We start from the raw sequence: 17,725 nt of genomic DNA, 5'->3' as shown, positions 1-17,725 counted from the left end.
ACAGAACAAATCTCCCAGGATTACTTGTTCTGTTATTTGCAGGCTGTGCCGGGTGGAGGGATATGTCTGTATAGTCTCAGACCCAAGTCACTGAGTGCAGTCTCAGGAGATGGGAGGCAGCGGTGTGGGATCTCTGCAACTTGTCTCATGTACACATTTAAACTTCCACTGATTACTGAATACCAATATTATGACTCCTGACCCTTACACTGTATCATTTATATAGTACATTACATACTCCTGACCCCTGCACTATATACTCTATGGTGTACATTACATACCCCCTGACCCCTGCACTATATACTCTATGTTGTACATTACATACTCCTGACCCCTGCACTATATACTCTATGTTGTACATTACATACTCCTGACCCCTGCACTATATACTCTATGTTGTACATTATATCATTCTGATACTATATAGTCCTATCTGTTGTATCTTATACAATATGTTGTACATTACACAGTCCTGACTTCTGCTCTCTCCTCTCTACCCACTGCTATATATACACATAATATGTATTCTCTTTTGTTACACCCATTTTCTACCAGCTGGACATTTTATATCTGATGATGTGATTGGAGCACAGACTTTTACATGGTGATAAGCAGTGGCGTCTCCAGCTTTCATATTTAGGGGGGGCACACGAGGGGAAAGGGATAAATGTAGGGGGGCCGACTATAAAATGCAATTATATATATATATCCTGGGCAGTGGCGGCTGGTGCTCAAAATTTTTGGGGGGGCGCAAAGGAAAAAAAAAAATTGCAGTCTCACTGTGCCCAAACGCAGCCACTGTTACATGCCATCAAACGCAGCCACTGTGCCATCAATTCGCACCACTGTGCCATGCCATTAAACGCAGTCACTGTGCCATGCCGTCAAATGCAGTCACTGTGCCATCAATTCGCACCACTGTGCCATGCCATTAAACGCAGCCACTGTGCCATCCATTGTCACCACTGTGCCATGCCATTAAACGCAGCCACTGTGCCATACATTGTCACCACTGTGCCATGCCATTAAACGCAGCCACTGTGCCATCCATTGTCACCACTGTGCCATGCCATTAAACGCAGCCACTGTGCCATACATTGTCACCACTGTGCCATGCCATTAAACGCAGCCACTGTGCCATACATTGTCACCACTGTGCCATGCCATTAAACGCAGTCACTGTGCCATCCATTGTCACCACTGTGCCATGCCATTAAACGCAGCCACTGTGCCATGCATTGTCACCACTGTGCCATGCCATTAAACGCAGCCACTGTGCCATACATTGTCACCACTGTGCCATACATTGTCACCACTGTGCCCTTTAATGGTCACCACTGTGCCAATTGTCCCCACTGTGTCCTGTAAATTGCTTTCTTCCCCCTCCGCCCAGCACTTACCTTACTGGAGTCAGGCATCCACGTCCCACGATGTCTTCTCCCGCCCTCGATGACTGACAGGCGTCTCAGCCAATCAGGTTACTGGTAGCCAGAACCGGCCAACCTGATTGGCTGAGACGCCTGTCATCTTATTCAAGGGGCGTACAGTCTGTGCGCTCCGAGAATAAGATTCCGGGACCCGGGGGCTGTATTGGGAAAGCCTATCAGAGCCGTTGGCTTTGATAGACATTTCCCTACAGCCAACCAGCTGGCGTTATTCAGATGGCCGGACATTGAGCGCCGACCATCTGAATAACAGCTGCAGCGGCGAAAATAACATAGATTCGTGCAATGCATGAATCTATGTTATTTCACTCAGTGGCGGTGAGAGCCAGAGGGGGCGGCGCTCGAGCGCCCTCTATGGACGAACCGCCACTGATCCTGGGGCCCTTTACTACGATCCCACAACGGGCCCTTTCACATGTTCTGCAGTGAGCTCCCTTCCTACTATACTGGGGCCCCCCAGGGTGGCAGAAAACAAGAGATATATGCCACCAGCACACCAAGAAAATATAAGGGTCCAAAGCAGTGAGAGAACTCTCAGGGTTGCAAAGGTTGTCTTGCCACCGGGCCCTGGTGTTCTGCCACTGTGGGGTTCCCCAGCTGTCCTGTCCCTGCTATTTACAGCGCTGGTCTGGCGTCTGTCTCCTTGGCAGCGATGGCAGTCTATTAGGACCTAGTGCTGGTGACATTATGTGTGCATGCAGGGGAAGGCTGGCAATATTGGTTATAGAGAGCCGAGCCCCCAGCTGGTCACCTAGCAGCAGTAATGCTGTATAACCTTCTCTGTTGGCATGCTGATCGGGATGTGATCCAGGTGATTCTCTCAGTCAGATCTAATAAACACAGTATTTATTAGCATCAAGAGTACAACCACATCTATATAATCAAACGTATGTTCTGCAGCCATGTGGGCTCTATGCCTGTAAAGTGTGGGCTTTGATCAATAAAATCACTAATATTTAACACTAGGATTTGACTGGGAGCATCACCTGGATTGCATCCCGATCAGCATGTCAGAGAAGGGTCCACTGCTGCTCAGCTGTCTACAACCAATAGAGATGGGCTCGGGTGTGTTTGAAATCCCACATGCCCAATCCCGCCAGGAAGCCGACACTGCACAGTGGTAATCACAGGCAGTGAGACATTTCCTGATCTGTGACGCTGCGGGCCAGAAAATGTCTCGCTGCCTGTGATTAGCGCTGTGCCATGTGGGCTTCCTGGCAGGCTCTGGCATGTGGATTTTTGAACATGCCCAGCCCATCTCTAACAACAAATTGTGCTGGGCCTCCTGTACATCAGCCCCATAAAGTAACCAGCTCTGGGTTCCAATCTGCTGCCGCCGCTGCCATAGAGACAGAGACAAGCGCTGTGAATAGCCGGGACAGGACAGCAAAACTGGTTGTTCCAGCACTGGTCCACACTGGGAGGATTCCCCCATCCACCTATAATGTGTAGATGGGGGAATTGGACCATTTTTTTTTTCATTCAACCTAATAGTTGAATGAAAAAAAGTGATTAATGTATGGGCTGCCTAAGAGCTAAGACCAGCCATAGACAGTTTAAATCTCAGCTGGTTCAGCAGGAACTGGCTGAGATTTGAACCATTAATGAGCAGATTCTCTTATGATTATCACTAGTGGTTGCTGTATAGCCACTAGTGATAATCGCTGTTTGTCGGGAGAATACAATTGCTGGGCAGGAGGGATATTCCCCTGTCACCACTGTCTGTTGATGGGGGAATCATGCAAGTTTCTTTCCTGCAATCTGTGGATGCAGGAAAGAAATTTGCACCGTATATTATCTGCCTAACTGAAAGTGAAAGTAAATTGTGAATGTCTTGAAAGAACAGGAGAGGGGGAGGGAGACAGATGAGGGAGAGAAGGGGTGGAGATAATGCAGTTCAGTAATTACAGTGTACTGCAGTGCACACACTTACCCATGGCCCAGGCTAGAATCTCAGGCATCATTCACACACAGCCAGGAATGCTGCTGATTTTCATATTTCCTGCCCACACATTCCCTCTCTTCAGATACAGCACACCGGGATAGTGTGGGCGGGACTGAAAGGAGGAGCTGTATTCCTCCCTGCTCGTATGTGGGGAGAGTGAGTGAGTGAGGGGGAGGGGGAAGGTGGCTGGACTCGCTGGGCTGTAAAAGAGTGTCATAGACTGACATTCGGCTCAGCGTGCAGTCACCACTCTTGGAATTTACAAGCTGGTTCTCCTGTCCTCCTGTCCTAAGGATGGGAGAACTCTCCCTCTCAGGAGACACTGTTACTCCAGTGGCGGCTCGAGCAAAATACAAAAAATGCCCCCCCCCTAGAGTTGCCATTGGTGATAAGATCCTCAGACTTTGGAACCTTAAACAGAAAGTGATAATGAGGGAGGAGTCAATAACCCAATGAGGGAGGTCTTCAGGATCAGTCCAGTTTTCATCTTGGTTGTTCTCCCCCCATCCTCACTCTCTGACCTCTGGTGGGGCTCAATAAGGAAGTACAGTACTTCTTTTGTTGGGAAGATGACAATGAGTGATAGAGGGGGTGGGGACACTCGTCCTATAATCCCCTCATCACTGTCACTCCTATAAAAGACAGTTCTCGTTGTTTCCTCACTCTCTGACTAAGGCCCATTAATAAAGAAATGATCTGGTAGGAGAACAGAGGAGCCATTTACTAGTTACCTTGAGGGGGGGAATTGTTAGATCCTCAGAGACAAAGCTGCCTGATGTGGGCAGAGTCCTGGTTTAGGGGAACCAATCAGCTCATGTCTAGTAATAATCTTTGTATTTCTATTTTAGTAGATGGACGGGAGATGAGGAAAACCTCAGAGGATTGTCTCACTTTGTCTCCAGACTGTAAAGTAGAAGATGAGGACATCACACAGTATAGTCCAGGAGAAAATCTGACTACCTCAAATGTCCATCCGGCACCACACAGTGTAGATGGACCATCGTATTCCTCTTATCCTGAGGAACCTCAGACTGTGCGGGATGGTGCCGAGCTATCGTATTCCTCTTATCCTGAGGAACCTCAGACTGTGCGGGATGGTGCCGGACCATTGTATTCCTCTTATCCTGAGGAACCTCAGACTGTGAGGGACGGTGCTGGACCATCGTATTCCTCTTATCCTGAGGAACCTCAGACTGTGAGGGGCATTGCCGTCCTTCCAACAGAGATGAGGTTTTCCTGTACTGAGTGCGGGAAGTGTTTCCCTTCTAAATCCAAACTTAATGTGCATATAAGATCTCACACGGGGGAGAAGCCGTATTCCTGTCCTGAGTGTGGAAAATGTTTTTCAAGAAGGTCCAATCTTAACGCACATCAGAGATCTCACACAGTGGAGAAGCCGTATTCCTGTCCTGAGTGCGGGAAATGTTTTTCACAGAAGTCCAATCTTTCCAAACATCAGAGATTTCACACAGGAAAGAAGCCATATTCCTGTCCTGAGTGCGGGAAATGTTTTTCAGACAAGTCCAATCTTTACACACATCAGCGATCTCACACGGGGGAGAAGCCGTATTCCTGTTCTGAGTGCGGGAAATGTTTTTCAAAGAAGTCCAATCTTTCCACACATCAGAGATTTCACAAATAAAATTGTGTGTGCCGGTGACATGGCAAAATACTACAGTTCCTAAACATCTCCATGGGAGGCGCTTTCCTGCTCATCAGTTTAGAGAGAAGTGTGATCTCTGGTGGTAGAATTATTCCTCTCACTCCGACATTCGTGGTGATCCCTCACATGTGTGGTGCAATCGCACTTTATATACACATATATATATATATATACACATATACATAGTATGGGTGCGTTTACACGTGTGTGCAGGGAAATGGGGGTTACTTTTCATTTTTTAATATACATTTTATCATCTTTTTTATTTTACTTTTTTTTTTTATTTAGCTGTATTGCTATCACAAGGAGTTAACAAACTCCCATGTGATATCATTGGTCAGGTGACAGGTCCTCTTTATGAGACATGGGGGGTGTCTTAGACCTCCAATGTCTCCTCTACCCTCCATTGCACAGCTGGGGCTCAGTTAGATTCTTCTTTGGCGGTTTCATCCGGGGAATGATGGTTTAGAAATGGAAAACACTCAGAGCTGAGGACTGCTGGCTTCATTCAGTGCAGAGGAGATCGGGGGATGGACGGTCACCAGTGCCCTCCCTCTTGGTCTCCTGAAGCCACTGGATGTGGTCTTGGGGTACCAGGATGAGAGGGAGGGCCCAGGAACCACATTGGAGGATCATGGTGGTGGGGGGACCAGGCTGCCTGCAGTGTAAATGGGATCAGCCGGCTATACAGTCCCCCGGATCACTCTTATGCCGCGTACAGACGATCGGACATTCCAACAACAAATGTTTGATGGGAGCTTGTTGTCGGAAATTCCGACCGTGTGTAGGCTCCATTGGACATTTTCTGTTGGAATTTCCGACAACAAAAATTTTAGAGCTTGTTCTCAAATTTTTCTCGGAAAATCCGATCATGTGTGGACAATTCCGACGCATAAAATTTCACGCATGCTCTGAATAAAGTATGAGATGGAAGCATTCGGTCTGGTAAACCTAGCGTTCGTAATGGAGAAAGCAGATTCGTCATGCTGTAACGGACTGAAAAGCACAAGGCTGAAAAGCGCGAATCGTCTCTCACCAAACTTCTACTAACACGACTGGTATTGAACTTCCCTTTAATAGTGCCATCGTATGTCACCGCGTTCTCGGCGTTCAAAATTTGAGCCAACATCTGTCGGAAAAAGGTCAACGGTTTTGTTGTCGGAATGTCCGATCGTCTGTACGCGGCATTACTGTGCAGCTGGGAGCCGGCTGAAGAAAACAAGCACTGCTACTTCCGCCATCAGCTTCTAATTAACCCTTCACTCTCTGGGTGTACTATGTACCTCCAAAGAGCTGAGCTGGTTAAATAACATGTCTGGGGGGTCCTAATCCTGGGGTGGTGTACTAATCCTGGGGGGTCCTAATCTTGGGGTGGTTTACGAATCCTGGGGGGTCCTAATCCTGGGGTGGTGTGCTAATCTTGGGGGGTTCTAATCCTGGGGTGGTGTGCTAATCCTGGGGTGGTGCACTAATCTTGGGGGGTCCTAATCCTGGGGTGGTGTACTAATCTTGGGGGGTCCTAATCCTGGGGTGGTGTGCTAATCCTGGGGTGTCCTAATCCTGGGGTGGTGCACTAATCTTGGGGGGTCCTAATCCTGGGGTGGTGTACTATCCTGCCTATAAAGGGACATCTCTGTGATGTACAGAAGTGCCGCAGCTGTGCTGACAACTACAAAAGAAAAGATGTTTTAAAACTTACCAAAACAGCACACTGACCCCCCGAGGTTCTTCTATGTATTTGGGGGGCCTTTGGAGGTCTGTGTTCTGTTTCAAAAAAAGAAGCCGGCAATGAAATGTCCACAGACTGTGGAAACTTCACACTGGACTTCATGCAACTTGGATTCTGTGGGCCAGATTCATGAAGCACTTACACCGTTTTTTTGGTAGATGCGCGGCGTAAGTGCAGATTTGCGCCGGCGGATCGCTGCGCCTTACCCAGAGAACCAGATTACGCCTCCAAATAGACTTCATCGCCTCGGTGTAACCTTTCCACGCCGGCGCGGCGTTGGTGCAGATTTACGCTGGTCCGATCTGGCGTGGCCATGGTTTTTTTGTTTTAAATATGCAAATTAGGTTTTTGGGCCGATTCATCAACTTAAGCTTGTCCGGCGCAGGCTACTCCCGGTGAGCGGAGCTGAAATTTCCGGTGCAAAGTTACACCTCATAAAAGCAGGGGTAACTTTACACCAAACTTGCAGAGGTCAGCTGGAGAGCAGCTAAAGCAGCAGCATTACAAACGAACTGAGCAACAACACTTGCTGGACAACACATAGAGGCGGTCCCCATGTTGGGAGAGGCCCTCAATAATTACAGCCCTCTCCTCTGGGCTGAAATTGGTCATCCGCCAACCTGAGGATTCCTCATCAGCCATAACTGCCCCACCACAATGCAAACGACCTAGCTTAGAAAAAAAAAAGCTTCAGTACATTTGCACCTGCAGGGCGGAAGTCTGGGCTGATTCATGGACTGGGCTTTGGTAGTGGGTCGGCGTAGCTCAGGGATCACGCCGGGGCGCAGTTCTGAGCATGTGCAGATTGGGGCATTTACCCCTGGATGTCACTGAGCATGTGCGGTCTAAGATGCGCCCCGGCGTGACCCCTGCGCCACGGCCGGCACTTCATTAGCATAGGGTGACTCCCAGTTGGCCTTACGCCGTCTAAAATCCGCCCCGCTGGGGCATCGTAGACAAAAAAAGTTTCTTGAATCACCTAACTGCCTCTCCGCGCTGGACCGGTGTAGTCTAAAAATGATGCACCACGCCGGTGCAAATCTGCACCATTGTATATGAATCTGCCCCTAGCTCTCTCCACTCCTCCTCCAGACTCTGGGACTGTGATTTCCAAATGAAATGCAACATTTTTCACATTCCGTGATGATTTGGGAAGACATGTCATCTGCTGGTGTTGGTCCTCTGTGTTTTATCAAGTCCAAAGTCAGCGCAGCCCTCTACCAGGAAATTCTAGAGCCCTTCATGCTTCCCTCTGCTGACCAGTTTTATGGAGATGCTGAGTTCATTTTCCAGCAGGACTTGGCACCTCCCACACTGCCAAAACTACCAATACCTGGTCACATGATCATGGGATCGATGTGCTTGATTGGCCAGCAAACTCGTCTGACTTAAACCCCATAGATTTCAAAAAGAGATAAAAGTACACCAACCACAGGATGGAACTGTGGGTGTCTTAGAATAGTACAGTGCCACGTCCTAACTATATTGAAGGAATTAATGTTGGAGAGGAACAAGGATGGACTTTGAAAGGATCGAGCCAGCCTCTCAGTGACTCTTTGTTGGTTGCTTGGAAAGATGGTCAGGTCTGTCAGTCAACGTCACCGCTGTTATCTGCCCTTGACATGCGCATGGAGAATTCACAACACCAGTGAGACAGTTTGATGCTTAGAACTCTGCTTGTATTGAATTTTGTTACAGCATATATAATAAAATACATCATATGAGGCGGATAATGGTGCCATGTCTGTAGGCCAATCAGTATACAGATGAACAAGACACTCCTAAAACTATAATGACAAATGATGCGTGACTTCACCTAGATTTGTGTTTGTTGACTTTGTGTATTTATTCAAAGTGGGCTGTTTAAAAATGTCACGCTACCCCTGAAAATCCTAAGTCCTTATCTAGAAGTAAATAGACAAGTATGTCATCGGTATGAAAGTCCCTTCTAAATATTTTTTACCTCTAAACAGAGTTTCTCTATACTTTCTAAAATGAATGCTGTATGATCAAAATGGAGTAGGTATTGTCAATTATAATCCAACAGACTTTATAGGCACTAATAGTTGAAAAAAGTATGTTTTATTGATGCAATCCCACAAGGGTTATTGGATCAACATTACAGTGGATACATTTATAAAAATACATTAACCAGTTAACAACCGCCCTATAGATGATATACGTCTACAAGGCGGTTGCTTAACACTGGGAGGACATCCATGGACGTCCTCCCAGAATCGCGCACACGGGAATGTCCGTGACCACCGGGTCCGGCGCATCACGGATCACGGTAAATCGCCGCTGATAGCGGCGGTTTACCACGTGATCGCTCCATCCAATGACGGAGCGATCACTTGTAAACAAACCGGCGTCATGTGATGACGCCGATTTCTCCCTCCCCTCTCTGTACCAAATGGTACAGGGTGAGAGGAGAGGGGGGAGAGAGCGCATGCAGCAGCAGCAGCTGCTGTGGGCTGGATCTGTGACACATGCAGTCACAGATCCAGCAAGCCATCCATCCCTGCTCATACTGTGCTAAATACACAATACCCATACTGTGCAATACTCTGCAATACCCCACAATACTCTGCAATACCCCACAATAGTCTACAATACTCTGCAATACCCCAAAAATACTCTGCAATACCCCACAATACCCTGCAACATTGCCTATGGGGATTTTTAAGTAGCAAAGTTTGGCGCCATTCCACAAGCGTATGCAATTTTGAAGGGTGACATGTTGGGTATCTATTTACTCTGCGTAACTTCATCTTTCACATTTATGCAAAACAATGAAGAAAAAATACAAAATTTGCTAAATTTTATAACAGAAACAAAGAAAAATTCATTTTTTTTACAGAATTTTCAGTCTTTTTTCTCTTATAGCGCAAAAAATAAAAAACCCAACGGTGATTGAATACCACCAAAAGAAAGCTCTATTTGCGTGAAAAAAAGGACGAAAATTTCATTTGGGTACAGTGTTGTATGACTGAGTAATTGTCATTCAAATTGTGAGAGCACCGAAAGCTGAAAATTGGTCTGGTTATTAAGGGGGTTTACATGCCCAGTGATCAAGTGGTTAAAAACAAAGAAATAATTATCACAAAAAATTGTAATAATTCACAAAGGATTAAATGAAACCAATACTGGTCCAAGAGAGACATCAAAAACATATGATGGCTAGCATGTATAGTGGTAGATTTCGAACAAGCTCTACATGTTTGGCGGATGGCCGCTTCTTCGGGAGCTATTGGTATTTCATCCACGGTAATGGATAGGGTTTTATATGAAACCCCATAGAGAGTACTGATTAGGGTAGATAAAATGTCAATCGGTCCTGGTGATATGGCAGCTGGAGATATATCCAAAGAAGAGCCAATAAGTGAGCTTGCTGGTCAGGAAATTTGATAAATAGAGATGTTGAAAACATCAGAAAGCATGTTAACGTAAGAGGGACAGTTGTCTCAGAGGATTTAGATATTTAATTCTAAAATACGTAAGGACCAGGAGACACTCTATGGGCTGCAATGTAGATAGTATCAGCAGGACCGTTTGAGCCGCCGACAGCACCGTTAGTTTCGCACAATCAGTGCTTAGTCAGGCTAAGCACTGATTGTGCGAAATGCGTCAGAATTTTTAACCCACTGCTTGCTGTGCTGTGTTTTGTAGTGCTTTTTATCCTTTTTACACCAATAAAGGCTACCTTTTTAGGTTAATTTTGGTGTGCGGCTGTCCATGAATTCTTTTCATTGAATTTTTGAACAAAATAAGTGTTCAGCTCAGTGAACCTCTGACTGCAGTAATACTATTGCTCTGAAACATAGCAGCTCAGGCTGGTTGTTCGGGGGTTAGCAACTATCCAACTTTAAAGTTGTGTCCCAACAACTGATAACGTGTCCCCGTCCAGCCCATTCAGATGTCACCTGGGGGCATTAGTGCAATTTTGCCACACCCACAATTTACTGCAGAGCACCATCTATTTATTCTCCTGGGTACCCAAGACTCCCCCCCAAGGAAAATAAATAACTTTGGCCCTGTACTGCCTGGAGCACATTGGAGGATCCTCTAGATCTGACAGTAAAGCTGTGAGTGAGGCCAGAAATCTGCTTCCTGATTGGACACGATATGGATCCTTCTTCATCTCATTCATGGTTAAGGAAATCTATGATATTACCAGACCGGTATCAGAGTATCGGCAAACATTCGGATTAGATATTTTACAGACATGGCCAATGGTGAAAATTGTCAAACACCAAATTATGATGTTCAGGGAAACCTTCCCAAACCTACATACAATGGTGGAATCATTTGTCACAGAGACCAGCAGCACCCTTCTGGAACATTCTGGTGAAGACTAAAGCCCTGTACACACGATCGATTTGTCCAATGAAAATGGACCAATGGACCGTTTTCATTGGACGAACCGATCGTGTGTGGGCCCCATCGGTTTGTTTTCCATCAGTGAAAAAAAATAGAACATGTTTTAAGATTTTCCTATGGATAAAAAAAAACGATAGAAAAAAACGATCGTCTGTGTGGAAGTCCATCGGTCAAAAATCCATGCATGCTCAGAAGCATTGAACTTAATTTTTCCCAGCAAGTCGTAGTGTTTTACATCACCGCGTTTGGACACGGTCGGATTTTTGACCAATAGTGTGTAGGCAAGACTGATGAAAGTCAGCTTCATTGGCTATCCGACGAAAAAATCCATCGGATTAGATTCCATCAGATATCCGATCGTGTGTACAGGGCTTAAGTGCGCTCTCAGACATCCTCACAGACGAGCTTTCCAAACTGGCACTGGATGGTTTCCATATACGCCTACTGTTTGTTGGGCTCCACTATCCCACCTATAAGCCTGGCATGGCGGGTGCCACTGGGTAGAAAATAGAGACCAGAGAACATCCGCTAGCTGATCCCCATAGCTAGAATGACCCCAGAAGTGATATGAATTAGGTGACTTAAGGGGTCATTGCTATCATTCCTGACCGCTGTGGCTGGAAAAGCTGTGAATTACTAATATTATACACAATTTATATAGCGCAACAGTTTGCACAGCGCTTTAAGGTCCTGGAGGTAAGTATTGGAGGAGGTAACACGGGATCTAGAGAGCAGGAGGCATTGGGAGCCGCAGAGAGGATGATTTGGGTGATATCTGGTGATGAAGCTGGGACAATGTTGTGGGTGGCTTTGTATGTTGTGCTTACTGTGTAACGGAATTGCTTCCCACTCCGCTTGAGTGCTTCCGTCATATACTGCTCTCCTCCATTCTGTAGATAGATATCAGATATTATAGCCGCATTTTGTAACCAAGAACTAGGCAGGACTCGTTTGGCTGCAAAGCTGGAACAAATGTATTTGAACAAACTAACACAGAATATTTACACCATAGGAGGACATCCCCCTCCTGATCATATTACCCTAACAATACAAACTGCACACAGGAATATAATTACAACAACAGACATATACTATAAACATTATGGTAATTAGCCACCTGGATGACCGAGAAGTTTCATTCCAGGTCAGATTTGCCGACTTCTACAATACTGAATACGGTGTACTGGGCAATACACATTAATACAAGTAAAAACACAGCCCACAATGGTTTGTTTAGCAGACAGACAATAGATGAGTTAAAGGAGTTGTAAATGAAAAAAAAAATGTTTTGCTGAAATGACTGTTTACAGGGTATAGAGACATAATAGTTAACTGATTCCTTTTAAAAATAGATAAAAATCAATCATATAATGTACCTGCAGTTTCAGTTTTGTTTTTGCATGCTGTTTCCTGCTTCTGTGATGTACAGAGACACAGAGCCAATACAGGGCAGTGATGGTTTGTAAGACGAAACTGATTGGTGTTGAGGGGTTTTAGATACACAGTAATCACACCTCCTTGATTAGAGACCACAGACAGAAAGCTCCCATGACTTTTTCCATCAGGAAACAGACAACCAGGAAGTGTTCAGAACAGAGAAGGATTACAGCAACATCAGAGCAAAACGAACAATGAGGACATGAAACCAGGACTGCAGTAAGGTAAAGGAAGCTATTTAGCTTAAAAAAAATTCCTTTAGTGACCCTTTAATTAGCACAAATAACAATGGGTGAAAGACCCTTAGGGGGCACACTAGACCTACTTGCAATAAACACATTATAGCAGGAAACCCCAGACAGGTGTCCTGCTGATAACATCAACATTTGCTATGAGTCCCATAGTGTGGAGCCGTCCTTTCTGGAAATGTGACATTTAGGCCCTTCCCTTGGCCCCCGGGGCTTAGAGTCCCAGAATCTGTGTGTCTTGGGGAGATATGGACTTGAATCCAAAGTAACAAGATCACCCCACAGATCCCCCAGGCATACACCTTCCAACGAGTAGTGTTCCCATTAATGCCAGGGGCCATAGTCAGTGGGTAAGAGGCTTCCTCCCAGTCCTCTCCAAAAGCCCCTGTCCTGACTAGGTCTATCACAATTAGTATTTTGAATTTTATACAGTGGGGGAGGGGAAGCCAGTGAAGGGATTGGCAGAGAGAAGCAGCAGTCATGGATCGGTTAGTGAGGTGTATTATTCTACAAACAGCATTTATAATAGACTGAAGGGGGAATAGCCTGTGTAAAGGTCAGCCAATGAGGAGGGAGTTGCAGTAGTCGAGGCGGGAAATAACCAAGGAGTGAATAAAACGTTTTTTTAGGTGTCGTTAGTCAGGAAGAGGAGAATTCTGGAGATGTTGTGGAGGTTAAGGCGGCAAGATGTAGCCAGTGATTGGATGTGGGGGCTGAAGGAGAGGTCAGAGTCTAGGATTACACCCAGGACCTTGGCATGTGTGGCGGGACCAATGGTTGTGCTGTTGATCTTTATGGTAAAGTCATAGGGAGGAGGAAATATTACAAGATCAGTCTTAGTAAGATTACGTTTGAGGAAAAGGTGTGACATCCACACTGATATGTAAGTTTGTGATATGTGAAGAGATTAAGGGGGTAAGAATGGAACATGATCTGCTCTCCATTATCTTCAGTGGAGGGCAGGAGAGACATGAGGGGTTCTGATAGACTCCTGATGTCTCATTAAAGAGGACCTGTCACAACAAAATGCTATCATATTGGAGTTTATTGGTCCCTTAAGTGATAGCAATAAAGTTATGTGAGAAAATTAAAGTTACACCCAAGCACTTAAAACCCGCCCCAAAACTTTGAGTTCCTTCTTATTTACAAACATAAACAACATTTTGCCGATGTCTATATAATAAAAAAACAATGATTACACTACATATATTACATAACACCATGCATGCCAGAGTGAGAGCAATCATTCTACATCCATTATTCTGGGTTACCTCTACACACAGGACCTGGAAAGGCTTTTAAAGCGTCACCTATGGGCAAAGTTTGAGTACCGAAGTCTGTCATCATTTCATCAGCACACACAATTTTATGGCTGGACATGTTGGGTATCTATTTACTCAGCACAACCTCATCTTTTATATTTTACCAAAAACTGGGTAAAATATTTTAATTGTCCTCTAAAATTACACTTAATGTATTTCTTACTGAAATTTACACTTGATAAACCACTGAGCTAATATCATGTGACATGAAATACCACCCCTTTATTCTCCAGAGACTCTGTTTTCAGAAAATATATGTTTGGGGGTTCTAAACTAATCTTCAGGACAAAAATTTACACTTTAACATGTGTGCAAAAAATACTACTACAGCTCTTGCATTAAAAGGTTAATGTGAGCTAAATTGGATCACTCTCTGTTGTGTTTACAGTGTAATGTAACATTTCCATCAGTACATTTAGCGCAATACACCATTATGGGCACTAGATGGAGCCAATGATCATATGAAAAAAAAAAAAAATGACTAAAACTTGTCACATTTTTTAAGATAGACCTCTAAGATCCCATACACACAATTCGATTTTCTGCAGATTTACCAAAACCATATAATATGAGGTCAGACCTTAAAAGTTTCAATTTGTATGCAATCAGGCCGGCCCTTGCACTACATGGTCTTGGTAAATCTGAAGACAAAAATCTGCAGAAAATCTAATAGTCTGTATGGGATCTTAGTGTTTGTGAAATCTTACACCACAAAATGTACTCAGCCAATGAAAGGTAATGACTCCATTTTTATTTTTCTCCTGCTATCAATGGCCAACACGGTACAACACTTCATCCATGTCTTTGGTGATCTCTGATCTCCTTATGAACTGTTTCTTACATGATGAAGATCAGCCATGGAGTATATCTGAGGTGTATATCAGGGTGTGCTTCTTCCCCACATGTCCAGCAACATTCATATACAAGACATTTCCCGCACTCACTAATACACCTCGAGGGGTTGTGTGGGACCCCTGATGTACAGGAAAACAGGACTTCAGTGAGGAACATTTCCCTCACTCAGGACAGGAATACGGCTTCTCCCCCGTGTGAGATCTCTGATGTTTGGAAAGACCGGACTTCGCTGAAAAACATTTCTCACACTTAGGACAGGAATAAGCCTTCTTCTCTGCATGAGATCTCTGATGTGTGTAAAGACTGGACTTCTGTGTAAAACATTTCCCGCACTCAGGACAGGAATATGGCTTCTCCCCCGTGTGAGATCTCTGATGTCTGGAAAGACTGGGTTTCATTGAAAAACATTTCCTGCAAACAGGACAGGAATACGGCTTCTCTCCCGTGTGAGACTTCTGATGTCTGTAAAGATTGGTCTGCACTGAAAAGCATTTTCCGCACTCAGGACAGGAATACGGCTTCTCCCCCGTGTGAGAATTCTGATGCATAGAAAGAGTGGACTTTTCTGAAAAACATTTCCCACACTCAGGACAGAAATATGGCTTCTCCCCTGTGTGAAATCTCTGATGTTTTTCAAGATTGAACTTCTGTGAAAAACATTTCCCACACTCAGAGCAGAAATATGGCTTCTCCTCAGTGTGCAACATCCTATGTTTTTCAAGATTGGACTGAATTGAAAAACATTTACCACACTCAGAACAGGAATACGGCTTCTCCCCCGTGTGAGATCTACGATGTGTGGATAAATGCGAGGAACGTGAAAAACATTTCCCGCACTCAGAACAGGAATACGGCTTTTCCCCCGTGTGACACCTCTGATGTAATAAAAGGCTTGATTTTAGTACAAAACATTTCCTGCACTCAGGACAGGAATACGGCTTCTCACCCGTGTGCACTTTTTGATGTGTGTAAAGATGCGAGGGCCGTGAATAAGATTTGTCACACTCAGAACAGGAATAGGTTTTTTCTCCCGAATGAGATATTTTATGCTCGTTAAGTCTTGATTTAAAAAGAAAACACTTCCCGCACTCAGGACAGGAATACGGCTTCTCCCCCGTGTGATTCCTTATATGCACATTAAGTTGGGATTTAAAATAGAAACCCTTCCCGCACTCAGTACAGAAAAACCTCTTATCTGCAGGAAGGACAGCACCGTCCCTCACAGTCTGAGGTTCCTCAGGATAAAAGGAATACGGCTTCTCCCCCGTGTGAGATCTCTGATGTGTGTAAAGATTGGACTTCTGTGAAAAACATTTCCCACACTCAGGACAGGAATACGGCTTCTCCCCCGTGTGAGTTCTTTTATGCACATTAAGATTAGATTTAAAGCGGAAACACTTCCCGCACTCAGTACAGGAAAACCTCTTCTCCGTTAGGACAGCATTGTCCCGCACAGTCTGAGGTTCCTCAGGATAAGAGGAATACGATGGTCCGGCACCATCCCGCACAGTCTGAGGTTCCTCAGGATAAGAGGAATACGATGGTCCGGCACCGTCCCGCACAGTCTGAGGTTCCTCAGGATAAGAGGAATACGATGGTCCGTCTACACTGTGTGGTGCCGGATGGACATTTGAGGTAGTCGGGTTTTCTCCTGGACTATACTGTGTGATGTCCTCATCTTCTACTTTACAGTCTGGAGACAAAGTGAGACAATCCTCTGAGGTTTTCCTCATCTCCCGTCCATCTACTAAAATAGAGATACAAAGATTATTACTAGACATGAGCCGATTGGTTCCCCTAAACCAGGACTCCGCCCACATCAGGCAGCTTTGTCTCTGAGGATCTTACAATTCCCTCTCAAGGTAACTAGTAAATGGCTCCTCTGATCTCCTACCAGTTCATTTTTTTATTTATGGATCTTATTTAGTCCATGATTTAGTCATGAATAACAGCGGGGCTGAGCCCCACCAGAGGTCAGAGAGTGAGGATGGGGGGGGAGAACAACCAAGATGATGACTGGACTGCCTGAAGACCACCATCATTGGGTTATTGACTCCTCCCTCATTATCACTTTCTGTTTAAGATTCCAGTTTGAGGATGTTGCTATCACATTATTATCAACATGTAAAAGTCTGTGCTCCAATCAAATCATCAAATATAAAATGTCCAGCTGGTAGGAAATGGGTGTAACAAAAGAGAATACATATTGAGGGCCAGATTCAGAGAGATTGGCGTATCTTTAGAGCGGCGTAGCGCATCTGATATGCACTACGCCGACGTAACAGAGAGGCTCGTACTGTATTCACAAAGCACTTGCTCCCTTTCTTGCGCCGGCGTAACATAAATGGGCGGCGTAAGCCTGTGTAATTCAAAGTAGGCAGGTAGTGGGCGTGTTGTATTAAAATGAATCGTGACCCCATGTAAACGAAGCACCGAACGAACGGCGCATGCATGCTCAGAATCACGTCGCATATACTCCCTAACATAGGCCGGCTCAATGCCTGTGACGTGAACGTAACCTACGCCCAGCCCCATTCACGTAACACTTACGTAAACGACGTAAAATTTGACGGCTGTTCCGACGTCCATACCTTAACATGACTTACCCCTGCTTTATGAGGGGTAAACTTACGTCGGACGTACGCCTTACGTAAATGGTGTAGCTTACTGTGAAGGGCGCAAGTACGTTCGTGAATTGGCG

The 17,725-nt window shown here is 45.2% G+C and overlaps 1 protein-coding gene across 1 annotated transcript; it reads right to left on the bottom strand.

Moving 5' to 3' along the window:
• Positions 1–6,670: 6,670 nt before the first annotated feature.
• Positions 6,671–16,310, bottom strand: LOC120921813 (gastrula zinc finger protein XlCGF17.1-like; the record flags this gene model as incomplete). Its single annotated transcript, XM_040334313.1, has 2 exons — positions 6,671–6,722; positions 15,478–16,310. Coding segments are annotated over 2 exons (885 nt in total), but the record flags the coding sequence as incomplete, so codon positions are not given.
• Between the last annotated feature and the right edge of the window lie 1,415 nt (positions 16,311–17,725).

The sequence above is a fragment of the Rana temporaria genome (genome assembly GCF_905171775.1).
Source record: "Rana temporaria chromosome 4 unlocalized genomic scaffold, aRanTem1.1 chr4w, whole genome shotgun sequence".
NCBI lineage: Eukaryota > Metazoa > Chordata > Amphibia > Anura > Ranidae > Rana > Rana temporaria.
Note: the sequence above shows the minus strand (reverse complement) of the source record. Positions and strands in the feature narration are given on the sequence as shown.